This window comes from Equus asinus, chromosome 5, assembly GCF_041296235.1.
Source record: "Equus asinus isolate D_3611 breed Donkey chromosome 5, EquAss-T2T_v2, whole genome shotgun sequence".
In the NCBI taxonomy this organism is placed as follows: Eukaryota; Metazoa; Chordata; class Mammalia; order Perissodactyla; family Equidae; genus Equus; species Equus asinus.
The window spans coordinates 92,140,430-92,168,281 of record NC_091794.1 but is presented as its reverse complement, the minus strand read 5'-3'; the positions used below and the strand labels follow the sequence as shown (position 1 = coordinate 92,168,281).

General features: G+C 49.6%; 1 protein-coding gene and 1 non-coding gene across 3 annotated transcripts; both read right to left on the bottom strand.

Annotated features, from left to right (window-relative positions):
* On the bottom strand, nt 1–27,852 carry MECR (mitochondrial trans-2-enoyl-CoA reductase). 2 transcript variants are annotated; one of them, XM_014853683.3, is made up of 10 exons: nt 27,589–27,852; nt 14,913–15,010; nt 14,318–14,449; nt 9,588–9,731; nt 6,783–6,885; nt 5,582–5,684; nt 4,519–4,592; nt 2,045–2,105; nt 1,829–1,901; nt 1–403 (listed from the first exon to the last, which is right to left on the bottom strand). In XM_014853683.3, the coding sequence occupies exons 1-10, from the start codon at nt 27,762–27,764 to the stop codon at nt 243–245; spliced, it is 1,125 nt and encodes a 374-aa protein (XP_014709169.1). In that variant the 5' UTR covers nt 27,765–27,852; the 3' UTR covers nt 1–242. The 2 variants fall into 2 exon arrangements, with proteins under 2 accessions (XP_014709169.1, XP_070366631.1); XM_070510530.1 differs by having other exon boundaries at nt 27,379–27,599.
* On the bottom strand, nt 26,237–26,339 carry LOC123286169 (U6 spliceosomal RNA). The gene has a single exon (XR_006528441.1). It is a non-coding gene; the product is annotated as a U6 spliceosomal RNA (small nuclear RNA).

Sequence of the window (27,852 nt, the reverse complement as noted above, 5' to 3'; positions counted from 1 at the left end):
GGTTCTTTCCGACAGGGATGACTTCTATTGGTTTTTGTTTGTTTGTTTTTAGGAAGTTCAGACTTTATTAGATACCCTGAGGCTGGCCCTGGGAAAAGCCTTGGCTGGCTTCACAGTTCTTCTGGTCGGAAGTGACAGTGAGGAGAGGAGCAGCCTGGGGAAGGCTGAGGGCCCTGACTGAGGGGCCCGAAACCAGTCCTGCTGATCCATCTCACACCCACTTGGCTCTGGCTCCTCTGGCCTTATCCCATGGTGAGAATCTGCTTGGAAGATACGAAGGGCTGCATCGCGGTTTCCAAGGCACGCTGGTAGTCCTGCAGCGGGAGCTCAGAGCAGATGGGGGCCATGAGCTGGCCTTGGCGGATGAGATCGCACAGCGTGAGGATCAGCCCCTGGAACTGCTCTGTGGGAGGTCAAAGGAGGTCAGACGGGAGCAGCAGCAGGGCTCAGCAAGATGGCACACGGGCCACCTCTGCCATCAGGAGCTGGCGCTGAGCGCCAGGAAACCCTCAAGAGCCCGGAGGGTGGCTGGGAGACAGCCTGGTCCCTGCCTGTGTTCAGGACAGTGAGAGCCATGGTGGGGACAGAGGAGCATGGGGGCGGCCCCAGGAGATGATGGGCAGGCAGAGGGGGCACTATGCTGGCTTAGACCTATAGAACCTGCTGGGGTGTGACGGGGAGTCCTGAGTGGTGGGAGGGGCAGGGTTACTTTGAGGCAGAGAAGCCGGATGAGGCACTGGGGGGAGGTGGGTGTGCCTGGCACACCTGCTGATACGGAACAGAGGAGCTTAGCTCAGGGGAAGGAGCTCTCCCTGAGAGCCCAGGACTCCTGAGAACCCCAAGAGTTGAGGCTGCCAACATCTCCTCCCAGAGCCCCTCCCACTAAGGACCCAATATGGTACGGGAAGATGAGAAGTGAAGGCCTTAGCTGAGAAGTGTTTTTTCATGGACATAAATTCATTCAACATTCAAATTTAATCATATCCCCTACTTAAAACACTCCAATAGCTCCCCAATTGCCTTTCAGATAGAATCTGAATTCCTTAAAAAGGTTTATAAGGCCTTTCATAATCTGGTCACAGCCCATCTGTCCGGCTCCCCACTCCCTATGATGGGCCTTTGGACATGCTAGTTTTTCTGCCTGAAACATCCTACTCACACCACGACTGTCCTCCCCTCCGGTTGGATAACTCCATGTCATTCTTCAGTCTCAGTTTGGTGGGGTGGGTCACACTCTGGGGAGCCAGTCCTCCAGGAGAGGAAGAATAGTGTACTGGCTCAGGTTCGGAGTCAGAGAGACTAACTGTTCACAGTCTGGCTGCACCACTGCCTAGGTGGGGCGACTCTGGGCAAGTGACCCAACCACTCTGACCCTCAGTTTCTCCTCTGTCAAACAAGGCTAACAATAGTTTAAACTATTATGCCCTTTAAACTGAGACAGAGGTTAAGAACTTGCCCAGGTCTCACAGCTAGGCTCGGCAGAACCTCTAACCAGTAATGGTGGAGGGAGGATTGGAGCCCAGGCAAGCTGGCTCCAGAGTCTGTTCTCTTTACTTGGCTGTCTTCCATGGCAGTCTTCCCCACTGTCAGCTCTCAGGGCAGGGGCAGTGGCTGCCTTGTTCAATGCTGTGCCCCCAGGGACCCGCTCACTTTAGTCCGATAACTTTGCTGATTACAGTTATGGCTGGAGGCTATTTTCCTTTAACCTGTTGTGAAGTTGGAGACCCAGTTACCTCTCCAGGCCTCAGAGTGGCTGGTCACTTCTGCAGCCATTCATAGCCGCTGCCCTCTTGTGTGACCCTAGGCAATGAGGCCATTGTCCACTCACCTGGACTGTGGTCCTTCTTCCACTGGGACAACCAAAAGCCCCGCAGTTTGACATCCTTAAAAATGAATAGGCTCTGTGGATACAGGAAGGACATAGTGGGGCTCTGAGGCACCGCTTAAGGTACAGATTCTCTCCCAGGGACAGGGCACCACCTGCGTTTAGACAACTGTGGTGTCCGTGCCCCTGTCCCCAGGCCTGTCTCCCCCACCAGCTTACCACAGAGGCTATGACAGGCTGCTTGGCCATCCCCCCGTAGGTCACCATGGTTCCTCCGGGCCTGAAGAATCCAGAGAGAACAGAGTGGGCGCAGGCAGAGATGGCACGTCTTGAACCCACCACAGTGCTTCCATTCCAACCCTGGTTCCTAAGCCTTGCTCTCAGAATCGCTGGGAAGGGTTCAAAAAAATAAAGATTCCTAGGCCCGAGCCCAGACCGAATGTATCAGGAGGCAAGGATCTATATCAAAAACCACAAACAAGCCCTGCTCCGGATGACCCGGATGTTGAGCCAGGGTTGGGAACCCACTGATCTAACCAGAGTCAGGCTGTGATGAGATGCAGCAAAGAAGCGTGAGCTACTGAGAAAAGCTCGAGACCGAGTTCAGTCTGGCTCTGCTTCACTCATGGGTAAGTGACCAGGGACAACGCGTCGAAAACGGTCCAGGCCTCCTCTGTATGTGCTCCTTCGGAGGATCAGTGAGATGAAGTAGCTGTACGGCTCAGGAATGGTGTGGATGGTAGAGGACGATGGCGACTGGCCTCTCACTGCAGGAGTGTCCGCGTCAGGATCTGCTGTCTGACACCCGCACCCAAGCGCAGCAGTCAAACAGGACAGAGGCTCATATACTTTTTAAAAGCTAATAAGCTGGAACTTCACATGCTTGCCTTAACCTGTGTTCCTCTCCGCATGCACTCCCTGGCCCTTTTAGGAGTTTATTTTTTTTTAAATTTTTTTTATTTTTGAAAGATTGGCACCTGAGCTAACAACTGTTGCCAATCTTTTTTTTTTCTGCTTTTTTCTCCCCCAATCCCCCCAGTATATAGTTGTATATTTTTAGTTGTGGGTCCTTCTAGTTGTGGCATGTGGGACACTGCCTCAGCGTGGCCTGATGAGCGGTGCCATGTCTGCGCCCAGGATCCGAACCAGCGAAACCCTGGGCTGCTGAAGTGGAGCGCGAGAACTTAACTCGGCCCACGGGGCCGGCCCCCAGGAGTTTATTGATCAAGGATGATCCGAGGCACAGTTTGGGACAACACAAGGGAGATTTTGTAAACTACAAGAAGAAGCTCCTGTGTGAGGCAGGTAACTCGTTGTCCCTGAGGCTGGGGGGTGCTTTGGTCTTAAGTTCCCCTCAACCGCCCGCCACCTGCCCCAGATAGTCGCTCCTAGGGAATCAAGCCCCGCCCCCCCCCAACACTTATCTAAGCACAAGAGCTAATATTTACCGGAGGTTTACTAAGTGCCAGGCACAGGTCCAAGCACTTCACGTGTATCGGCTCCGTGAAGCCTCACAGTAACCCCAAAGGGCACTTTCATTACCCTCAATTTGCGGGTGAGAAAACTGAAGCCCAGCCCTCATTCATACAGCGATTTCTCTATCACCTCAGTGTCCCTTAGACTAACTTCTGAAGCAGAAGGGGTTTCTATCCCCTGCCTTTTACAGACGAACAGACCGAGGTCTGGATCATTTTTCATAGGTCCACAGCTAGTCGCCAGCCGAGCTGGGTCTTGAACCCAGCCTTTCCAACTCCAAGGCCTACACTTGGAGCCACTGCGCAAGGCTTCCTCCTGCAGTGAGTGACATGGGGATCACAGCCTGCCTTGGAGGCTGCCTGGGGTAGGGCTGAAGAGGTGTGCTCAGGAGTCACAGCAACTCGGGGTCAAGCCTGGCTCTCCTGCTGCCTAGACCTTGGTAGTCACTTGCCCTGGACCTTGTATAAATGTGGATGAGAACAGAACCCCTCGCCCAGTGGTTGTGGGAGAGGTACTCGCCGATCACATGACCCAGCTTCCCATCTAGCCAGTGAGTTCTAGAGGGTTCCTTGGGTGTCTCAGCCATGTCTGTACCCCGTAGCTAGTGAGTGCTAGCAAGTATTTACTAAGTAATGTTGCTGAGGGGGTTCCTGCTTTAGTTGGAAGTGTCCTTCCAGGCACCCTTCAGCTCGAGAAGTTTATGTTGAAGGGAAAAAGAATGGAAGGACACGCACTGTTAACACTGTCAACAGTGCTTGTCCCCCTTGGTGGTGGGATGACACTAACTTTTGTGTTTAACTTTTCCTTTGTATTTCTACACGCTTTCAAAATGTTTGGTAATAGGCATGTTACTCCAAAATTAGAATCTATTTTTAAAAGCTAACGAAAAATTTAAAAGCTAATAAGCTAGGACTAAGTGACTTTATAAGATGCCCCTAGGTTATGACTCCTTAACTGTTCCCCCATCACAGAGAGCCTAGCAGTCTACTTCTGTGGTCCCTTGGAAAAACAAAGCCGGGTGGTCATCTGTAAAGGAGGAGGCAGAGAAAGGAGGGCCCAGAGAACAAGGACACGACTTTGGTCCCAGTTTCCTACTCAGGGGCGTGCTGACCTGGCCTTGGCTCGCATTGGCCATTGGGACTTGGTCACCGATGGTCCTCCCAGCTAAAGGCCTGGAGAGCACCGGTGAACTGAATCTGCAGAGCCAAGGGACTTACGCTAAATGCCTCAGCAGCTCTGTGGAGCTTTTCCCACCGACGCAGTTGAGAGCAAGCCGCGGCCGGGGCACATCCTGGAAAACAAGGAACCCGCAGTGAGGGAGCCAGCACTCTACATGGGGGCCTGAGGCTTGCTACAAACAGCACCTCCCCGGCCCGAGTGCTAGGAAGATGGAGGGATCGAAGAAAATGGGATGTCCAGGTTTTCGAACTCTCTGCGCAGGAAGGGCCTTTTCTTTACCAGCTTAATCCTGCTATCTGTTTTGGGATTCCGTTCAAAACTTACCTCCTCTGGAAAAGAACAGACAAAAGGCATCTACATTCACTTTTCATGGACTTCACTTCCCCGCATGCACCTCTTCTAGGCACTTACAACTTGGGTTATATTAGATGTGCCAATTTACTGCTTCAGAAATGTTCTCGAGAGGTGTGTGTTCTCGAGTGAGGTTGTGTGTCTGGTCCCTCCAGAGTTTAGTGAAAAGAGGCTGAGATGTGGTTTGGTCACTTACTAGGGGTGCTGAAGGGTAGAGGTTCTGGAAGGTTAAGAGGCTTTGAGTTCAGAGTCCTGGGGCCAGCCCTGACTCCTCCACACATGACCATGTGGTCCCAGTCAAGTCCCTTATCTTTTCTGAGTCTCGGTTTCCTTGTCTATAAAACAGATCACACTTTGTAGAGCTTTTGCGGAGATTATCAGATAAAATGTAAGGTAGGTCCCTAGGCCATGTTACTCCTTTTCTTTGTCTACCCTCCCTGTGCCTCAGTTTCCTCTCCCAGCTCTGAGACTCACATTGGCTGTGTGGCTGACGTGGCTCAGCACAGATGTTCACAACTACAAATCACACAGCATTTCCTAAACTGTCTCTCCTGCTTCCCTCACAGCATCTGGGCACTTCATGCAGGCTGTCCCCTGGCTGAGGGAATGGGCTTTGTCCTTCCACAAGGAGACAAAGGGAGGATCTGGAGAGGAACAATGGGGTCAGTCCCCAGCGTTTCTTAGTTCAAGTCAACTTTCTTCAGGGAGATGGGTGTGGAACAGAGGCACAAGGGCCCTCATCCTAGGTACCTTAAAGAAGTTTTTCATCTCATGTTTTCTTAATTCCTCTTCAGTGATAACATGCTCAGCCCCCATTTTCTTCAGTCTGTCGGTCAACTTCTGGATGTCAGGTCTGGAAACCAAACACAATCCAAGGTCCTTGGTCACACCTCCCTGCTGTCTCTACTGAAGCCTTCCAGGGCCCCTCTGCTACGGCTGTGAGGACCTGGGTCACTCTGTGTGGGAAGCTCGGACTGGGTTTGAGCCAGGCAGTGAGCAGGGACTGGCCACCCAGTTTTGTCATACTCCAACATCTCTTGGCTTCAGTTCCTCACTGGCAGGAGGGAGCTAGACTGGGCGATTTCTATAGCTCCTGCCAGCTCAAGGATGCTAGAAACCATCCATGCCCTGGGAGTAGTCATTTCACTTCCTGATTTCTTCTACTGAAACGACAAACTCCACTTCTTTCCCCCGTCTCTTTTCAAGGGGCTCTTCAGAGTGTTGTGCAAACACCCTCCAGCCCAGGAGTGGCTCTGGGCCTCTTTGGCCAAGGCAAACAGAATAATTTTTGTTAGCACAACTGAGGGGATAGGGAACTGAATCGAGAATCAATTCTCCCATTAAGACTGGACCTCCATGACAGACATGGCCACACTCCTGGGTGGTGAGGCCCCAGGAAACTGGATGATATGAGGGAAAGGGAACGAGTCAGGAAACTACGTCTGCTACGGACTTGCCGTGTCTTCCTGAGCAAGTTGCTTCTCTCTGACACTTCAGTTTCCTCATAAGTAACGCAGATGACAAACTTGCCCCATCTCCTTGACATCTGTATTTGGTGCGCTTCAAAGTACCACACAAATGCAAGGGAAAAAAGGGCCCTGGCTCAGACGGTTCACAGAAAGAGTAATACAGCTTAAAACATCCCCAAATGTGAGCTGTGGTTTTGAAAACATGGGGTTATCACAAGTCAAGAGCCTTAAAAACTCTTAGCTGGTCAGTAAGGCCATCTCCACCACCTTCCTGCCCTCCCTTTACATTTCAAAGATTCACTCATCCTATAGCCAAAAGCCGCCTGGACTTCTGGAGGCTGACTCCTCTGTTAGCGAGCAGTGTCCGGGCTGAAAGGGGGCCTGCTTATGCAAGGGCGCCATCTGGTGGACACGTGGGCAACCGCAGGGATGCCAGGTGGAAAGGCCCAAGTTGGGGTCTGCGATTAGGCCTCCCTACGCACCTGTCTCGGACCACATTGATGGTCCTCAGGCCCAGGGCTGCCGCGATCTGGATGACTGCTTGCCCCACTCCACTGTTGGACGCATTCTGGATGACGGAATCCCCTGTGGAGCCGGGAAGAGACCCAAGTCAAGCCCTGGAGACCTGTAATAGGTCAAGGGCTTCCAGCCTGAGATCCTATTATACAGCGAGAGATGGAGTCCTCAGGTTCCAAGGGGACCTGAGACCTGGCTGCCAACCCTTCTCACACCTTGGAATGTTGCTCACTCTTCTCCCAATGCCCCCCAAACTTCCACCACACCCATGATGCCTCCCAAGACTCGGCAACTCAGAGGCTACACTGGATGTAATTTAGATCCTACTGTGTAGGTAATTTTATATTCTTCATCCTCCCAGTCTCTGCTTAGGTTATTTCCTTGGTCTGCAGTGTTTCCCTCTTTCTCTCTCCCTTTGTTTTGAAATCCTCTCCTTGGAAGCACAGCTCAAGCGTGGCTTCCTTCATGAAGCCTGCCAGGTTCCTCCCTCCACATGCTGCCGCAGCACTCTGCGGACGTCTCTACTAATGCTCATGGTCTGCCCCATCTTACACTCGCTTGTATAAAGGTCCATTTGTATCAATGGCTTGCAGCTTCTTGAGGAGGCCATGCCTTATTCCTTCTCTGTACTGCTTAATAAAGGTGCCCTGCCTTGAAATGGGATTAGAGCCGTGCTGGAGAAACTGGCAGCCCCTGAGCCAGGGTCCTCCAGAGTCTGTGGTCAAAGCCCAGGCCTAGCTTGGGAATTAACCACCGGGGGAGGCAGCGTGACACATTGGGAAGAAGGTGGACTCAGGAATGAGGGGGACTTGGTGTGAGTCCCAGCTTCACCACTGACTGTAATTAAATGACACGGGGCAAGTCATGACCTCTTTGAACCTCAGTTTCCTCCCCATAAAACGGGAGTCCTTGGAACACCGATCAGGGTGCTCCTGACTAGAGTCCAATGCCCTGTGTCAAGGAAGGTGCTCTGGGGCCCCTGATATGCTATCTGGGTTTTGGGAGGCAACAGGGGTCTGGTGCTAGAGACAGAGGACTTCCCGGAAGACCGCCCCTCATCCTTAGCCGGGGTCAGCATACAGGTGTCACCCAGCAGAGGGTTATGATATCAACATAGCGGGTTGCAAGTGGGATTTTTTTTTTTAGTTAAAATGAAGGAAAACAGAATTAAAAATAGCTGAGTGTATCACACATAGAAGGGTAAATATGTTCCGTGAAGCTTTGGTTTCCATTATATATACATTTGTATATGCCTATGTACTGGATTACAAGTAAAATGTAATTCTTACTATGGGTCAAGATCACGAGTTTAACCCTGATCTAGCCGGTGCCGCACTAGCCTTGAGGCAGGAGCGGAGAGGCACTGTGGGCACCTGAGACGGGGTGGTGTCAGAACACCCTGATGAGTCCATGACAGCTGCAGCCCAAATCAGAGGGCCTGAGAGGACGAGATGCAGGTGACTAATGCCTCTGCTGACTAGGACTTGAGCAGAGGTCCCTGGTCACACCTGCTGGCTTTCTCCACCAAAGGCTCCTAGGACTGCTGTGTCCCGCTGTGAGAAGCTGCATTTCTTCTCTGCAGGAAGCGGGCACTGGCTAGCCAGCCTCGAGCAGCAGTGGCCACACTCCAAGTTCATCATACTCCAGCACCTCCGGGCCTCCGTCTCCTCATCAGCATGACGGAACTAGACTGCATGATTTCTATGGCTCTTGCCAGCTCACGGATATGCCAGTGTGCAGGGTAACCCTCCAAGGATGGGGCACGGGAGGTGGAGGGAACTGGCCCAGCCTCCTGTCATTTGGAGGTGAATGCTGAGGTGGGTTCTCTGAGGGTCCGCAGAGGGTCCCCAGCAGAACTGAGCCCCACTCACCCACAGCAGTAACCAGGCTTCACCAGCTTCTCCTCCTTCCCTGTCTCGCTCTCCCCACTCCCTCACTCCTGCTTCCTGGGATCACCTTCTAGCGAACTGTCTGCCCCCAATCCTTGTCTCAGGCTCTGCTTTCAGGGGAACCCCAAATAAAACACCTGGCTTTGTCATTTCTTTGCTGAGTGATCTCGCTCAAATAATTTACCTCTCTGGACCTCAGTTTCCTCATTTATAAGAAGGAAGAATACTAAAGGCAGTGCACACTTACTGCACTGGATGCCAGGACCGTGCTAAGCATTACACTGCACTGTTTCGTTAACCCTCAGAACTCCATATTCTCCATTCTATGGATACAAAATCTGATGATCTGAGAGGTCAGTTAACACAGTCAGTGAAAGGTGAAGCTGGGGTTTGGACGTAGGTGGTTTGCCAGTGATGATACCAGCCTCGCTGCACTGCTCTGAAGACTGCACCAGTCAATGGGGTAATGCATGCAAAGGCACTCACGTGAACTGGAAAGTGCTCTATCAATGCTGAGTGGAACTACTAAGTTCAGCATTTTACGGAAACACAGGGACTGCGTCTGTCTTATCTGGCTTTGTATCCCCAGAGCTTAGCACAGCTTGAAACATTTTTGCTGAAGGAGAGAATTCCATCCCGAGCTCTAGGGACTGTGATCCTTCAGCGGTTTCCCAGAGCGTACGCCTCCTGAGGTTCCAGCATGTTTTCTAGGAACCAAGCTAACATCTTTCTAAGCACAAGCAACCACACACTCACCCAGGTTAGGGGCCCGTCTTCCTCTCAGGCCCCTGACTGGCAAGTTCCCATGGCCTCAGGGTCAGGATTTGGGTCACGGCCCCGTCGGGAGAGCCTGGCCTGCTCCCCCCACCTGCGGGTGCCTACCTGGCCGCAGCTGCTCAAAGTCCATCAACATCCTGTAGGCCGTGCAGGGATTGACGCCCAGGGTGGCAGCACTCTGAAGAGGAATGTCATTCGGAACTCTGATCAGTGACTCCTTGCTGAACACAGCCTCGGTCCGCCAGGTTCCTGAGGCAGGGAACGAGTCCGGGGCAGTGAGGAAGGCCCCTGCTCCACACTCAACCCCAGTGCCCCCTCCTCAGTAACTGGGCATCCAGACAGCAGACTTCAAGGATTGCTCAGAGAAAAAGAAAATCCTGGAATCCTCTGGAGTATCTTTGAGTCCTTATAAGAACCATGTAAGGTAGATTTTGTTATTCTCACATCAGTTACCATTAGATTTAGCTAATGTCACACAGCAGGTGGACAAGGATCTCAGACGACTGGACTCTGAGGGTGAGATGGGACACTGTCACCAGGGCAACAGAAGCTGAGAAAGCCCCCATTTTCAACTCATGCTTCTCATCTAGGGCAGCTTGGGTAGGGGAGGTATTGTGGAAAAAGGCATGAATGCAGAAGTTGAAGGCCTCGGTTTGGGACCTGGTTTTGCTAGTCTGCTAGTTCGAGCAAATTCCTAACTCACTGAGTTTTGGTGACTCTAATATGTAAATGACATTGGCAAGAAGAGCCTGACTGCCTCCTCCAAGAGCTGTTGCCCAAATCAAACACGATAAAGGAAACAGAAAAATCCTGTAAACTGGAAAGAGATGACCATTAAGCCCCAGCCCACATTCCAGTTCCAGACAAAAGAAGCCTGAAATGTCAGTGCTGAGCAGGTCCTTAGGGGAGCGAGTTGAAACTCCTCATTGAATAGGGGAGAAAACTGAGGGAGCAACTTGCCGAAAGTCACCAGGCTAATCTGGGCTGCCCTCCTTCCGTCTCTGGATACTTATCTCAAAGCCACTGTGGGCCAGGCACGTGGACAACACAGACAGTTCCCTACTTTCGTGGAGCTTTCATTCCAGTGGGGTGGAACAGGTGAGAAACAAACAGCAAATACAATCATTATAAGTTATAAAGAGCTAGAGAGTAACAGTGGAGAGAATTACACTAGATGGTAGTCAAGGACAGTTCTTGTGGAGATGACAGGCTGCGTTAAAGGACAGAGATGCTAGTCACTCAAAAAGTACACAAAGAACATTCTAGGAAGAGGAAAAAGCACATGCAGGGACTCTGAGGCAGGCCAGATGTAAGAAAGGAACTGCAAGAATACACACGGGAGGGCAGAGAGTGAGAGTGATGGAAGCGTGGCTTGAGACGTGGCAGATGTTGCATGGGCTAGACAAAACTTTCATGACCACAGACTTTCATGACCTTGACCCACAGTAACCAGGAGTTATGTTCTAACTCCAGTTACAAGTGATCAGTTTGCACATTCTCTGGCCCGGTCTCCCCTGGGACTGGTTGCAAGTGGGCAAAAGCTGGCTACGGGCACAGCAACAGCTGGGCAGCTCAGTACCATGAAAAATGACCAAGATCAGGCCAGTTGAGGACCCACCGCTTTAACGATGGCCATTCTTATTAAACTGCAGTCTTTGTGAGAAGGCCGTGTCTGTTCACTGCTGTATGCTGGAGCCCAGCGTGTGGCAGATGCTCACAATATGTTTACTGAATAAACTGAGTTAATTATAGTCCCCACAATTGTAAAATCCTCATCCTCTCCAACTGGCACCTGGTTTAAAAGACTCACTTTTTCTCCAGGGAGAAATCCCTGTTCTGGCTACCATCGCCACCACCACACCTGCAATTACCCATAAACCTGGCAGACGTCCTTTATCCTTCTCTCCAAATCTAATTACCAAGGCCTGTTGCTTTAGCTCTTTTATATATATATATATTTATTCTTCCCCCCAAAACCCCCCGGTACATAGTTGTATATTCCAGCTGTAGGTCCTTCTGGTTGTGCTATGTGGGACACTGCCTCAGCATGGCTTGATGAGCGGTGCCATGTCTGCGCCCAGGATCTGAACCGTGAAACCCCAGGCTGCTGAAGCGGAGTGAGCGAACTTAACCACTCGGCCACTGGGCTGGCCCCCTGCTTTAGCACTTAAATCCACCCTGTCTTCTCCAGTCCTATGGCACTGTTTTCTTCAGACCCTCATCATCTGACGCCTGAACTGTTCAGCCACATCCTTACTGGCTTCTGGCCTCCACCCTCTGCCCTTCCAGAGCATTCTCTGTACTGCACCAATCTGATCAAATCATTCCTCTTCTTAACTTTTCATCAGGCGCCCTCTGATCGTGGATGCGAGCCCTCTACGACTGGGCCCCAGCCTACCTCTCCAGCCTCATCTCGCTTCCCCCATCCTACCCTTGACCCAGCGACACTGAGCTACCTGCAGTTCTGACGGTGCTGTGCCTTCTCCCATCACCACAGCTTCGCACATGCTGCACTCTCTGCCTGGAAAGCCCTTCCTCACCTCGCCCCCTGGCTGCACTTCTACTCAGTCTTCCAGAGTTCAAGCATCCCTCCTCTGGGAAGCCTTTCCTAATGCTTCCCAACACAGGGCACTCTTGCCTTTGTGTCCATCCTGGGATTATAGCACTGACTATATAGCACTGTATTCAGCATTGTTTTTCCATTCCCAGCCAAGAGTACTTGGAGGGCAGAGACTGTGTCTAACCCATCTTGTGTGCCCTTCACTCAGCATGGGGGCTGGCCCAAAACACCAGTCAGCACCCATGAATCCCTGCAGCTCTCAATCTGCTCCTGTGGCAAGGCTCTTTCACTGCCAGGTGGCTGTAGGAGAGGGTTGAGGCATTCTCGGAATTCTCGGAGCTTCTAGTAGACTGCTGTTACTGTTTTTCCTGCCTGGTACCTTTTTCTTTCTAGAACTACTCCTTCCTAACCTCTGGGGTGTCAACCATAAGGCCCCACCCTCTCTACCACAGAGGTGGGCAAGAAACTCACCCAGGGCAGTCAGAGCGGCCCAACCCCATCCCCTTCACGCTGGGTTCATGGATGGGCAAGGACCCAGGCAGGGTTGGTCAGAGCCCTTCTCGGGGATGGATAGGGTTGTGCTGGATGGCTTGTGGAGGACGTGCTTGTTTGTTCCCAGGATGATGTAAAGCTCATGCTGCTTTCCACCACCTATGAAAGGTACATATCACAGTGGGTTCGAAACCTAGCTCTACTACTTATTGGCTGGGTGACCTTGGGCAAATTGCTGAATCCTTTACATTTACTGTTGCCTCATGTGCACAATGGGAACAATAACAGTATCTACCTCATGTTGAGTTAATGTATGTAAAGTGCTTGGAACAGGGCCTGGTGCAAAGGATATTGTCAATAAATATTTGTTGCTCTTACTATATCACTGTGTGGGGAGATGCCATCTGAGGACTAGTAGGAACAAGAGAAAGAGCTCTGATATCACTAGGGTTTCTGGATCCAGCTGTGCCTGAAGCTTTCCATCTCTTGCACTTCTCAGTTCCAAAAACCAATTAATTTCTTCCTTTTTTTCGTAAAGCAAGTTTGAGTTGACTCTCTGTAACTTATAACCCAGAGGGTCCTAACACTAGAGTGTAGCAGGAAAAACAGAGGTGACGAGTCTGATGGGTTCTCTTTCAGTCTGCTGTTTGAGTTTCTAGAAAGGCTTCTCCTCAAGCTTCAGTTCCTGCCCTGCTTCCCTCTTGTGGCTGTTGTCAGGATCCATCTGTATAATGTTTGTGTCTCAAAAACTGTCAAGTGCTAAAAAGCAAAACTCACCAATGACTTCTTACTAAAGACCAAAGAAAATCCTAGCTCTTAGCTTGGCTTTCGCAGGGCCTTCCCCATGTGGCTCCACTACCCACGTGACCTTCTTTTTCACTTACACAATCCTCTCCCACAAGCAAATCCTCTGCTGAGGCTACCCTGGATTTTCCACCATTGCCCAAATCCACCTCTGTGACTTTGCTCATTTTGTTTCCTCTAAATGCAATGATTTTTTTTTTTTGGTGAGGAAGACTCGCCCTGAGCTAACATCCGTTGCCAATCTTCCTCTTTTTGCTTGAGGAAGATTCACCCTGAGCTAACGTCTGTGCCAAACTTCCTCTATTTTGTACGTGGGATGCCTCCACAGCATGGCTGATGAGTGGAGTAGGTCCACACCCGGGATCCAAACCCCTGAACCCGGGCTGCCAAAGCAGAGCATGTGGAACTTTCACTACTACACCACGGGGCTGGCCCCCCAAATGCAGTGATTTTTGGTTCATCTCTCCCTAACAAAATTCACCCATTAAAGGTCTGTTCCAGTGAAGCCTCCTCCATGAAGCCCTGATCCTTCCGTAAGACTCTCTCTCTGTCACACATGTGCACACACGGTAGCCAGAGGCGCCCTCTGCTTCCTCTGGCCTTGTAGCACTCCCTTTCCGGGGGTTATTAGTTTGGAGATTTCCTAATTAGATTTTAACCTCCTGGAGGGCAGGGGCCGTCTTATTTGTATTCCTCATCACACCTTACGGCAGAGATTAAGGGATTTAGGGACTCAGAGAATCACAGCTCTGCACAACGGGGCCTGAGGAGATGAGAGAGCAGGTGCATCATCTCCTGAGCAAAAGAAACAGAATCTCTGCTCTCCTTGTCCAGCCCCCATCCCTATCTCAGGTACGTGTATGAACTTAATAATAAACCCTGCATTGCTTAGTTACACTGAGCCAATGAGCAAACCTTTACAGTGTGGGTGAAATAGGATCTGGAACAACAGAGGCTGCAGACATCTGAAGAAACTCACCCAAACCAGCATTTGCTGGGATCACCCAGTCTCCTGGCTTCACCCCAGTCACACTGCTGCCCACAGCTACCACCTGTCCAACGCCTTCGTTCCCTCCAACCGCAGGCAGCTTGGGAAGGATGCCGTAATTTCCTAAGGGGGAAGAGCACAGAGGGTCACCCAACGAAGCCTGGGCAGTGAAAGAGCGTGGACTTCGGAGTCAGACAGACCTAAGCCCGATCTGGGCTCTGCCTTCGACCAGCTGTGTAACTAACCAAGCTCTCTGAGCCTTAGCTTCTTCATCTGTAAAGGGAGATAATACGCTTTAGTGTTCATGGCTATTATGGGGATTAGATAAAATAATGTGTGAAATGAGCCCAGCAGCTCGCAGGCACGTCATAATGGTTGATTTTCTCCCCACTGCAATCTTCCTAACTCTCAAAAAACCTCACATTCCAGAGAGGGGAGGCCAGAGCTCACACGCTCTGCAGACGGCTCATCTGGAGAACAGCTGCTGCTAATCACAGGGATTTCACACCCACACCTGAGGAGGATGGAAGCGAGGTGGCGCTAAGCAAAACAGCCAATTAACATAAGCCACAGAAACCAAGGTTACCTTGGATCATATTTATGTCAGCGGGATTGACAGGGGCCGCCAGCATCTTCACATGGACATCTGATCCGCCCATAGCAGCTAACTCCAGGTTCTTCAGTCTAAGCACAGAGCCAAAGAGAGATGTTAATGTCGCCCAGGCTAGACTGGGAGTCTTTTGCTCGAATCATCTCCCCAAAGTAGGTCAGGCAGCAACATTTTTGAGCTGCCATTGTGTGTCCAGGAATGAGGGTTCTGTGAGGAAAGAGAAAGGTGCTGTAAGGAATTAGCACAGGAAACAGGTTCACTCTCACTAACTGCAGTGGAAAGCCGGAGTGACCTCTCCACCCCACTGCCCGCTCTAGGACAGGAAATAGTTAAAACTTCTGCTGGCATGGATTAGCCTCGTTTTCCAGAACTAGCTTGATTATAAGAATCACCTGGTGTGCTTACTAATAATATAGATTCTCAGGCATAGCTCTGGCCTCCGTGAACCAGAATCTCCAGATACGGGCACCCCAAGTAGTTCTCATGCACAGGCATGACTGGGAAACCCGGGCTGGCTCATTTGTTCTCCGTTTTCTTTTGCCCCAGCACACACAGGGGAGAGGAGACATTTCCGTTAGTTGCAGAGGGGGTGAGGGGGAGAGAGAGATGGCCTGCCTCGTTCAGAATGAACTCCCTGGGTGACTGTGAATCACCCCTTAGAGTGACGCCTGTTCCCGGTGAGGATGCTGGTCTGTCAGAAAGGACACTGGACGGAGAGCTGAGGGTCTTAGGTGTGAAGCCCCACCACACAATGGCTGTGTCACTGTGGGCAAGTTGTTCCCCATCTCTAGGCCTCTGTCCCTCCACTTGTAAGATGGGGTAATGGTGGTTTGCACTTGATCACTTCCGAGAGCCTGTCCGGTTTCAAGTCTATGTGAGAACTCCCTTTGCTCCAGGTGGGCCCTAGACACCACGGGACTAACGTCTTTATCCACTGGAACTTTGGTTAATGGGTAAAACCCACCAAAGGGCTTTTGAGGGAGGCCCAGCGACAATGTCCATGTTTTACTTTTGTTTTTATAAAAGGAGACCTTCCAACCAGATGGTACTGATCCGTGTCTAGACTGGTGGGTCCTTGTGACTTTTTCATTACCAGAGACTCCTGTTCTGTCTTTCTCCACACCCCTAAGACTTCATGTTTGCGATGCTTTTCTCTGCCTAACTGTACTGGTGAAGCAATAATTCTCATTTTTACTTACCAAAGGCACATATAACAGCCAATCAGAGATTCTCAGCATTAGGCAACAGAGTCACCACATTAAGCTGATGCAATTCCACCCACTTCCTGCAGAAATCTGACCTTTTTTTTTAATTTTTTTTTAAAAGATTTTATTTTTTTCCTTTTTCTCCCCAAAGCTCCCCGGTACATAGTTGTATAGTCTTCGTTGTGGGTCCATCTAGTTGTGGCATGTGGGACGCTGCCTCAGCGTGGTTTGATGAGCAGTGCCATGTCCGCACCCAGGATTAGAACCAACGAAACACTGGGCCGCCTGCAGCGGAGAGCGTGAACTTAACCACTCGGCCACGGGGCCAGCCCCTGAAATCTGACCTTTTAATTATACCCGAGGCTCCATCTTGGGGTAAAAGTGTGATTTTCAAGAAATGTCTTATACTGCTTATAAAAATGGTGGCAGGCATTTATGAGGTGTTTATTATATACCAGGTTCTGTGCTAAGGGCTTTAAATACATGAGCTGATTTAAGATGTAACACTCCTGTGAGGAAAGTATTAATATTCCTATTCCATTAAGTAGGAAGTGGAGGTGCCTGGAGATTAGGACACTTACACAGGGCAGGAGCACTGGTCAGTGGCGGGGCCTACCTACTTTCCAAGTCAGCGCTCTTATCTACCTTGCTCTACACCAGCCTCCTGAAATCAGTTTGAGAATCCTCTGACTGCCTACAAGGACCCCTGGGGATCTAGGAAGCCCAATCTGGGAATCCCTGTGCTAGATCATGATCAAAGTAAGGGAGGCCACACCTCACCATGACTGAGAAACAGCTGCAAATAACCCAAACAGAAACACTCTACAGGAAATGGTTAACTAGCAAGGAGTTGGTGACCAGGGCAGACAGAATAAGGAAAGGGCTTTTTTTAAGATCACTATTAAGGAATGCATATATTTATACACAGCTGGAGGAGGGAGAGTCCTTATAATAATAATAATTATTATTCTTTGAGTGCTTACCAGTCAGCCACTCTACTAAGTGCTTTCCACGCCAGCTCTCTACTATTATTCTGATTTTATAACTGAGGAACAAAGATTCAAAAGAGGTAAATAATTTGCTCAAGGCCCCCAGAAGTAGTAAGTGGCAGATCTGATTTGAACCTGGCAGTCTGATGCTAGAGAAGCCAGCCGGTGAGGGGCTGACCCCACACCAAGCCGAGGGCAGCAGGATGAGCACCAGCCTGGAGTGGTGTGTGGGCCTGATCCTTGCTGAGCCTGCCTGGGGAGAAAGAGCGGGGTCAGCAGCTCCCCAGCCTCCCCAACAGGCTAAGCAGGGAGGCATCAGCTGGACAGCGATGTTTCTCTGTGAACACATGTGTAAGTCTGCATTCCAAAGAAAAATCCTGCCCAGAGCAAATGGATTGTGGACTAGCTGCCCCTTTGTATTATCCGTACCTGCTTCTCTCTTGCATTTTGACAGATAATCAGAATTTTCCTGTAAGCTGACAAAATCCGTGCACTCAAGCTACTTAAAGACATTTTTTTCTGCATATTTTCTACATGTTCTTCTCTTAGCCTGGAGTTTCTTTTCCACAGCTTCTCCACGAAGTGAGAAATTCAATTCACCCTTTAAGACTCAGGTCAAATTTTACTTCCCCTAAGACATCTTTTGACTCTCTTCTTGGCCCTGAAAAAAATCACTTGCTCCATCCTCAGTGCTCCCATTACAGAGAAGGGGTGACTGTGCCATTTAAGACCATCTTACATGAGTTTATTGCTTTTTAGTTTACGAAGTCTCTTCATACATTTTTTTCAACTGATCATAACAAGGCCTAAGTTCACATTCCTTTTCCACAACTCTCGGGGCAAGATGTACTCTGGAGTCCTGAACCTGTATCATCTACACCCCATGGGGCAGGGGCAGCACTCTGGGATCAGACACACTGTTTCTGCAGCAAAAACCTACGAGTATTCACACTAAGTGGGATGAATGATGACCATATAAAAACTTCATATTAGATCAGGTTTTGCCTCCAAACGAGCTATGGAAAAACAAACAAACAAAAACAACTGTCAGTGTTCAGAGGTTTTGGATTTCGGAGTTGGAGACACGAATCTGGATTTGAATCCAGGTCTTTCAGACTCAGTTCAGTGCTCTTTTTACTTACCTCCTAGTTTTATAGTCAGAAGGGGTGTGTGCGTGTGTGTTGTCTCCCTGTTAGACTGTGAGCTCAGAGAGGGCAGAGAACTTTTAGTCTTAACTCAGTGTTTAGCACAGTGCCAGGGACCAAAACAGTGCTCATGAATGCTTCCTCAAGAAATGACCAAACTTTTCTTTCTAGTGAGAAAATGTAGAATAAAAGTGCCAGCGATTTAGGGAGTCAGGGAAGAGACACGAACCACAGGGACTCAGCTACTGAGGCTTGTACTTGCTCTTCCTATTCTGGGCTGTTTAGGAAAAGAACCTTGAAGGATGGGTACAAATAAAATGGAGATTATCCTTAAGAGAGTTTGGTCTGCACAAAAACCTATGGCTCTTTTCCTCACAGGAAAGTGCAGATCAGATTTGCAATAAAATTGCTCTTCTTAAAAACCTAGATGACCAGTCAAGATGAGAATACAAGTAGATTTCAGTGTGTAGATGAAGGGGAGAATATGGATTTAGGCATATGGAATAGGCAGTCCTGAGTTTGAATCTGGCCTTGGTCATTTTCCAGCTAGATAAACCTCAAAATGCTCATCTGTGAGATGGGGAGAACACTAGAACCCAGCTCACAGGATTAAATGAGTTAATGTACAGAAAGCATTTGCTAGAGTATCTGATACATGGGAGATGCTGAAGAAATGGCAGCTGTTATCAGTTGTAGGAATATCCCAGGAAACCTTTGAAACAAGTGACTGGCCATACCTCTGAAAAGAATCACTGAAAGGAAGATAGCAACTTTTGGGAAAATTCTAGTAAAATTAACTCAATAAATATTTATTGATAGTCCTACTATGTGCCAGGTACTGTGCCAAGGGGTTTAAGCATGAAAAACTAAAATCCCCTGGCTGGGAGCTTGATGGTGTGGGCACTCATACATGGCAACGCTGGGAGAAGTGCTGTCACAGAGGCAGGCTTGTGTGCCAACGCCAACTGAGTGTCTAACCGGCTGGAGGAAGAAAACAAAGAGCTAGCAAAGGGGCTTTGGAAGAAGTGATACCTTAGTAGGGGCTTGAAGGATAAACAGGAGTTTACTGGGTGAACCAAGAGAGGAAGGAAGGCTTTCCTGCCAGAGAGAATGACAAAGAATCTGACCCTATGGTAGGCCAGGCAACAGGTGCAGTCTGGACTGGAGCCGTGGGAATGGAGAGGGTTCGATAACCTGGAGTCTCTCAAATAAGAAGAGGCATTGATGTCACTTGGTGACCAACGTCATGGCAGGAGAGTGGGAAGTCTTTGATGGCTCCCAGGCTTCTCGCTTGGGCAAGCTGTTGACATAGGGAAGAAGGAAGAGCGGTTTGGAGTGGGGAGGAAGGTGTTCTATTTGAAGCTTGAAGGAGGAGACCTGCGGAACGGTATGGAGCAGAGAGCACTCCGGGCTGGACACACAGAGCTGTGAGTCTGTATACAGGTGGGAGTCTAGGTAGCAGATAAACTTATTCTGGGTGATGGGGTTGGATAATTAAATGACAACTAACGCTGACAGTTGACTAAGTTCCAGGCGTTGTGCTTAACATTTTATATACACGATGCTGTTTGGTCCTCAAAACACCTATCTGGAAGGTGTTACCACCTCAATTACCAGATGGGAAGCTGAAGCTCAGAGAAGTTAAGTAACTTGCCCAAGTTAGTAAGCAGCAAGGCTTAGTCTTAAGCTTGACTCCAAAGCTCAGACTGCTGAACACTAAGCCAGCATCCCCTACACCGTGTTTGTGGAATTCTCGTCCTAAGAGAGATTATTAGGTATTCCCTAGGGTCCAATTCGTTTGGGAAACACTGCCTACTAAACCCCCTTTATAAGATTCAGACTGCACATGAGAATCATAAAAGCTCTGAGCAGTCCTCCAGTAAAGAAACCCATGTGGCTTTGTGTAATCCAGAGCTTCCGGAGTTCACTCAGCTGGGAACACTATTTTGACAGCACACCGGATGACTGCCTGCCCCCAGACAGCAGTTTGAGAGGCGCTGCACTGGGCTACCACTGGCTCTCAGTTCTCCTCTTGGTCTTCTGGGAGGCTAGCTGCTCCGGCCTGTTGAAATTCACAGAAGTGGGAGGGAAGGAGAGTGGGACAGGGACCAGGGTCTAGCAGATGGAAAGCTGAAGCTGCACACGCAGGTGGGTGAGGGCAGCAGGCAGGCCTGACACACGCTGCTCGCCCCGGGGGAGGTGTGTTGGTCCAGCTGTGTCTCACCAGGGAGACCAGCCCCAGCCTGCCCCATGGAATGCCATCAATACCACAGACACTGCTGATCCTGCAGACAGTTCCAACAGTGTCCTCAAGGATACCATTCTGCCAAGACAGGAAGGAAAGCAGGGTGAGTCTGAATTCCAGGAGTTGGACCTCTGGTGTAATGAGAGCAATTTCTTCCTTGTTTTCTCTAAACTCACCAGAGGAACTGGTGGTTGTGTTATGGACTGCAAACGAGGCACCCAAACACAGCCTGGCGAGATCTCAAGTCGCCTTCCTGAGACTGTTCAGGGCCTTCCCCTGTGAGTGTAACGGCGCCACGCAACTCAGAGGGATGCCACTGTCCTCACTCGACAGATCCCAGACTGGATAAGGTCACAATGGCTCCTTTGAGGCTGAGGCTGTACACCTGTGATGCCACATGAACTACAAGGGAGACAAAAGCAGGCAGAAGAAAGAGCCTTTTGAGAGGAGGGAAAAAGAGGCCAGTACTCTGGGGACTGGCTCAGTTCTACTTGCTGTGTAAGGCGGGCACTAGCCAGCTCTGCTAAGATATCTTTCCTGCCTTCTGCATTTAATTAGCAGCCATTGTACTTATCTTGCCTCTTCCACTCAATCACCTCAAACTGGTCAATATCATTTTGAGCAGGAAGAATGCGCAGGGAGACTGTCACAGGCCACAGAGACTTTCTCCTCTGCTCATTACAGAGCCAAGAATGTGTGTCCTGGGTGCCAAGAATAGGGCACTGGGTGAAGGTAACCAACGTCTTATGTGCCTCTCCCCAGGCTGTCTGCAATCCCCATGGTCACAAACAAGCCGCCTTGTGTGATTTAGTGAAATGCCTCGCATGCTGGGTACATTGTTCTGAGATTTAATAATTAATCAGCAGGGCACAACCGGGAAATTGTGGAGGAATGAAGTTCTTCAGCTCACAGCTTGTAACAGCTCGCCCCCCAGCAGGGGATGTTGGCGGCCTCAGTTGGCGGGGTTCTAAAGGAGTTCTGGGCTCTCAGGGAGAGCTCCTTTCCCTGAGCAAAGCTCATACATTCCATGCCTCTTGGTGTGCCAGGCACACCCACTTGCTGCGCCTCTTCTGGCTTCCCCGTCTCAAAGTAATCTTGCTGTCCCACCACTCAGGACTTTTTCCTCTTTAGCACAAGCATTTTGAATGGAAGCGAATCAGAGACTTAGGGCAACTTCTGGAAGTTTCTCCCAGGGTTGGCAAAGAAACCCTTTCCCTACATTCTCTATCCCCTACTTCTTGTCAATTAAGATTACCAGAAAGCTCGTAAGTCCCATAGCATTCTACATCTGCTGACATCAGGAAACTTACTTGAATGGAGTTGCAGAGTCTCTGTTGCTTAGTTTGCTGAGGCCTAACTCTCTTGTCACTCCAGAGAACAAGACTGGGCCACAGCAGGGCGCAGGGCCCTGTCTGCAGCTGCTTTTGTCCCTTTGACAGGTACAAAGATGACCCTGCAGTCCCTGCCTGGTGGGCTGCTGATTGTGTAACTAACCAAGGGCAAAGGGGGCCCTTGGTGAAATCTTGTGCCCAGGACCCCAGATTTCTAGCCACACCGTTGCTCCCTGGGTTGCTGGAGCAACCACTGTTGGGCAAGCAGTCCAATGCCTGCTTCAGTTTCAGAGTTGTCAGAGCTGGACAAGTGTTGGATCAAAGAAGATTCATGTCTCATAAACACTTCTGGGGCTGCAATATTATATTGAGAAGGATGTGGAGGCCTCATCTTATCTTGGCAGGAAAGAGTGTTGCTTGAGGAGCATAGGGTAAAGAGGTGTGCAGGTTTTGGGGTGAAAAGGGAGCTGTGAAGGTTCATCAGTGGCACAGAAGACAGGTGGGGGTAGACACAGCTCCCGTGCCCGAGTTTACCACTGCTGACTTTGGTCAACCCCTTTATTTTATCAAAGAAGAACTGAAAAGAACAGAGCGTGGGGTGATTTCCTCATTCTAATGAGTGGCAGAGCTGATACTAGAACCCAGGCCGGTGTTCTTGAGGGTGATCCCCAATGACCTGAGCCACAGACAAACCTCGTGTCATCTTTGCTTTTTCTCCTCTAAAACAAGGATCCCTCATACCCGATTCATGGTAGGGAAGGCTTGGAAGCATCCCAGAGAGCTGCAGAGCTGCTAGGAGAGGGCCAGACAATCATGATAACTTGGCGTTGCACTGGGTGGCAGCATTCCTCCCACTCTGGACACAGGGAAATCCCCTGTCAATTGTGCAAGTCCCTGGGGACGTGCCTGCCAAGTTTCACCCTCAGAGGCAAGAATGAGAAAACGAGGGTGGAAGGCCTGGCTCTATACCCCACAGTGTGAGGCCCAGAGGGAAAGTAATGTACAAGTGGTACAGGGTGTGGAATCCTGTGACTTCAGGCTAGTCCCATCTGAGCCTGGTTCAGCAGATACCTGCCTCACAGGAATGCATACTGAGTGCACTGGAGACACTCAATAAATACTCGTTAATAGACACACCACGTTTTCTCTTCCCTCTGGACTTTTTTTTTTTTTGAGGAAGATTAGCCCTGAGCTAACTACTGCCAATCCTCCTCTTTTTGCTGAGGAAGACCAGCCCTGAGCTAACATCCATGCCCATTTTCCTCTACTTCATACATGGGACGCCTACCACAGCATGGCTTTTGCCAAGCGCTGCCATGTCCACACCCGGGATCTGAACCAGCAAACCCCAGGCCGCCGAGAAGCGGAACGTGCAAACTTAACCGATGTGCCACCGGGCTGGCCCCTCCCTCTGGACTTTTGCACATGCAGGTTCTTCTGCTTGGACCATTCCTACACTTTCTCTCCTCATATGCTGCCCACCTGATCTTCTGGGGACTCAACTTAGACCTGGTGTCTTCAGAGAAAGCATTCTATGAGCAGGCTGAGGGGGTTAGGTCCCCTCTCCTGCGTGTCCGTAGTACTCTAAACGTATCCGATCACAGCACTTACCCCACTGGACTATGGTCACCTGTCTCCTGGACTAGAGTATGAGGTCCCTGAAGGCAAAGACTCCACTCGCTTCTGCATCGTCAGTGCCTAGCACTTAGTAGGACCTCAAAGAATAAATGCTGCCTAACTTACCACATCAGTGAGTTCTGTTCCCACCTCCTTCATTCATGACCACAATAAAGAACTCCAGGAGATAGACAGACAAACAAATAAAATCCCCATTCTCAACACAGTGCCAAAGCAGAAGGTTAAATTTTTTTCTAAGTACTATAACTCTGGTTTAAAAACCAAGTCACCTGCATAGAGTTTCAGTTTTAAACACTGACATCAACTGTAAAAAAGAAATCCCCTGAGAGTTAACAGAGAACCCACTGCCTGCCTAGTCTGGGTCCCTACCATCTGCTCCCCCCAGTTCCACCTGGCTAGGAGAACGTGTGTGTGTCCAAGGGTGCCCCAGCTTTGTTTCATTTTGTGCTATAGCAGACAAGTGAGAAAGCCGTGCTGACCAGGATGCTGTTCTATGAAACCTTCAGGATCCTGACAAGAGGAGGAGACAGAGGACAGGACTCCTACCGCCATCCCCAGGGTGCGACTGCCCTCTTAGGAAGAAGAGAGGTTTGAGGCACCTGAATGACCTATAATTTCCCCTTCATCTCTTCTGACCTATCTTATTCCCAATGTTATACTCCATCTCATTCTCAAAGAAACATGTGAGATGACTGTCATTGTTTCTTCAGGTCTATGTCTATATCAAGGACTTTTAATAAAGGGACATCCTAGTTGTATAATCTTGGGCAAGTAACTTTCAAGCTTCTTGAGCCTCAGTTCCCTTCTCTGTAAAATGGGGATAATAATGATCAAACTGGGTTACTATGATTTTTAAATTCCATAATATATGTGGAGAACTTAGCCCAGTGTCTGCCACATGGTATGTATACAATAAATGAGAGCTGTTTTACCATAAGACCCAGAGGCTGCAAAGTTCTGAAAGGGGACTTTCAGGAACAAAGGGAAAGAGGAAGCTGGAGTTTCCGAGAACTATATGATAGAGATTCCGGAACATTGCACAAGGGACAATGGCTGTGGGGACTTCTGAAATTTCTAGAATGTCTGTAATTCTGCCATGTTTGTCACTTTCTCCTGCACATTCTTACTTCTCTTAGATTAGCACTTCAACGCTTTAAATAAAACAGGCCCAAATGTTTATTTAGGGGAATCCATTTTGGGGGGAAAAGAAACTCTAAGAGCCCAGGGAAAAAGGCTTAGTAGAGAACAGCTAGAAGGTTTGGGGGTCAACAGGAATGAACACAGCGCCGTTCAGGATGTTGATGTGAGAACAGGAGATCCCTGGAGGCCTCATTTTGAGGAGTTCTGCAGCCCCTTAGACCAGAGCAGACCAGTCCTCGTTCCCTCCCTGCTGCTCCCAGAGCATCCGCCCACAGTGCAAGCATTGCAAATCACGCCAGTCTGAGAAATCTTTGCTTGGACTCTGCAGCCTGAGAAACCTTTGCTTGGACTCTGCATAGTTCCATGACCCTACCAGGTGTATCCTGACCCACATACCCAGTCACCAGGCTGTTGAAAGGACACTTGATTCTTTCCGTGACAGTGTGGTTACTCTAAACCAGCTAAGACATGACTACAAAGAAGAGAACCCCAGCCTCTGGCCTCAGTCCATCCTTGAACAAGTCAAGGCGCCTGAATCTAGGTCAGAAGGGAAAGTTGCTTCCGGGGCAGAGGGAGAATTATTGCCTGCCTGACAATCATATCCACAGGGCAATGGTTCTCACCTCTGGCCTGGGCATCAGAGTCAATCAGCTTTAAAAAACACCGATTTCAGGGCCATCCTAGACCTACCAAGTACCTCAGGGGTGGTGCCTGGCAATATGCAGTTTCCAAAAGTGTCACAGGTGACCGAGATGTGAAGCCAACACTGAATACAATGCTTCATGGAAGCATCATGTTTTGAACTTCTGGGACATTACTGAAGTTCCACTTAAGGAGACAGCAGAGCTGTCTTTTTGCCTATGTGGCATCTGCAACCAGTCTGTTCCAGCCTCCCTGGCTCTCCAAGACGAGAGGATCAATCAGGAGGCAACTGCACTCAGCTACCTAACCTTCCCAGGCCTTCCTCAGGGTCCCTGAACATCGGAGATGCCTTCCTCATCATCATAGAACTCAATAAAAGGTGCACTTCTTATTGACATGACTTTTTTTTTTTGCTTAGGAAGATTAGCCCTGAGCTAACATCTGTGCCAATCTTCTTCCACTTTATATGTTGGTTGCCACCACAGCATGGCTGATGAGTGGTATAGGTCTGCGCCTGGGATCCAAACCTGCAAATCCGGGCCGCTGAAGCAGAGTGTGCTGAACTTAACCACTATGCCACAGGGCCAGCCCCTAGATACAGATTTAACAACATTTCTGGGGCACCTGTTTCGTGGCAGGTCCTGCACCAGACACATAAATTACAAGCCTGTGAGAGAGGCACTACATTATTCCCGTTTAGGGGGGCATTCCTAGAAAAGGAGTGTTCCCCAGAGCTTTACCAGCTCATCATAGCGCAGTCCTCAAGGAGATGTCTTCCCAACATGGTGACTTATTACCTATGATCAACATACACTTTAGGGTTTACTGCCTGGTGTGTCTTCTCAATATTCTTTCCAGTTGCTCTAATGGTGGATGTGGCTCTGCTGAGTGCATGACCTTGAATTTATCTGAGGTGTATCCCCTTGGGCTGCCAAGACATCTAGCTTGTATCTTTTTTTAAAAGTAAAAACATGGAACGCTTCACAAATTTGCATGTCATCCTTGTGCAGGGACCATGCTAATCTTCTCTGTCTCTTTCCAATTTTAGTATACCTGCTGCCAAAGCAAGCACTCCAGCCTGTATTTTAATCATGAAAATAATTCCGTTTACCTATGCTTTGGAAAACAATCAAACCATTTGCTGGGGATCAAAGAGTTGTAAATAAGGGAGCGCAGGAGAGTAAGCGGTGCTTTTTGGTGGAGAGTATTAGACTGATCTCAGATGATTAGTACTATGAGCTATGAGAGTATTGTCTCCATTTTCAAACACGATGAAACCAAGTCTCAGAAAACCTCAGTAACTTGCCAAACACACAGCTAGGACATGGAGGGCAAGGATTTGACCCCAAGTCTTCCGATTTCCAGACCAGTGCTTTCACCTTGGCTCCACTAAATGACCCCCGAGCCCTTTTGAATAGCTGTAGTCACTTATGTGCAAATTTATAATGGTTGACAATTCACATACTGTTTTTATCAGCCACATGCAAAAATCATGGATTAAGATACAACTGAATTTTAGGAGGGGCTGAGTGACTTGTCCAAGATCAAATAGCTACTAGGAGGCTGAGCCTGATTGGATCTTAGGTCTGTATGGCTCCAAAACGGGCTCTTTTTAACTTATTAAAAGCACATTTACAGCATAGTGGGACGGAAATCACATAATCACATGAGATAGGAGTCAGGAGCCATGGATTCCCGTCCCTGTTCCAATCTTTATTAGCTGTATCATTTCGGACAAGTCCCTCACCTTCTGTAAAATGAAAACAATGATCTCTGGCCTACTTTACTGAGAAGTGAAGATCCAAATGGATGTAAAAGTATTCTGAAATTCCCCTTCAAAAAATAATAGAGGGTAGGAACTCGGGCAGATCAGTCAGACCTGAGTTCAAATTCCGACTCTGCCACTTACTGGCTGTGTGACTCTGGGCAAGTAATTTTACCTCTCTTGTGCCTCAGTTTTCTCATCTGCAAAACGCGGCTAAATCAAGTACCCACCCCAAAAAGTCGTTGTGGCGCTTAAATGAGAGCATCCATTTACACAGAGATTGCTTGACACACAGTACTCGATCAACACAGTACTCGATCAATAAACGTCAGCTACTATTACCGTTATAATCGTGCCTCTCGGTCTCCAACTTCTTCGAAGCTCAGACTTTCTGAGCTACAAACATGCCCTGGGTTTCAGTTTCGGTCCTATTATTCTCTGCCTTCTTCCCCAGACCCTGTCCCTCCGTTCTCACTTCCCCTTCTCCACAGCCCGTCCTAAAACCCTCCAGGAACCCCAGTCCCCTGGCCCCGTCTCGGCGCCATCTCTTACTCGACGACCTTGGCCGGGTCCCCGTGATGCTCATAGACCAGCGCCCGGACCCGGGAGGGCTCGGCAGAGGCGGAGTAGGAGGCGGCAGCAGGCCGGCGGCGGTCCCAAGCAGGCAGCAGCGTCCGCCGCAGCTGGGCAGGGGTTCGAGCCCCGCACAGCGCGCGGCAGACCCACATGCTCCCTCCAGTCAATTCAGAACTGGATGTCCCGGGAGCGTCATCTTCCCGCGACCGCGCGCTTATGCCCCGCCCCGTCCCGCCCCGC

What these genes read in the sequence shown, in the direction of transcription:
- MECR (XM_014853683.3), bottom strand. Translation starts at nt 27,764, where the DNA reads ATGTGGGTCTGCCGCGCGCTGTGCGGGGCTCGAACCCCTGCCCAGCTG. An exon ending in GACCCGGCCAAGGTCGTCGA is followed by an intron (nt 15,011 to 27,588) that starts GTAAGAGATGGC and finishes CTCTGTGCTTAG; the next exon opens with ACTGAAGAACCTGGAGTTAG. An exon ending in ATCAATGTGGTCCGAGACAG is followed by an intron (nt 5,685 to 6,782) that starts GTGCGTAGGGAG and finishes TTTGGTTTCCAG; the next exon opens with ACCTGACATCCAGAAGTTGA.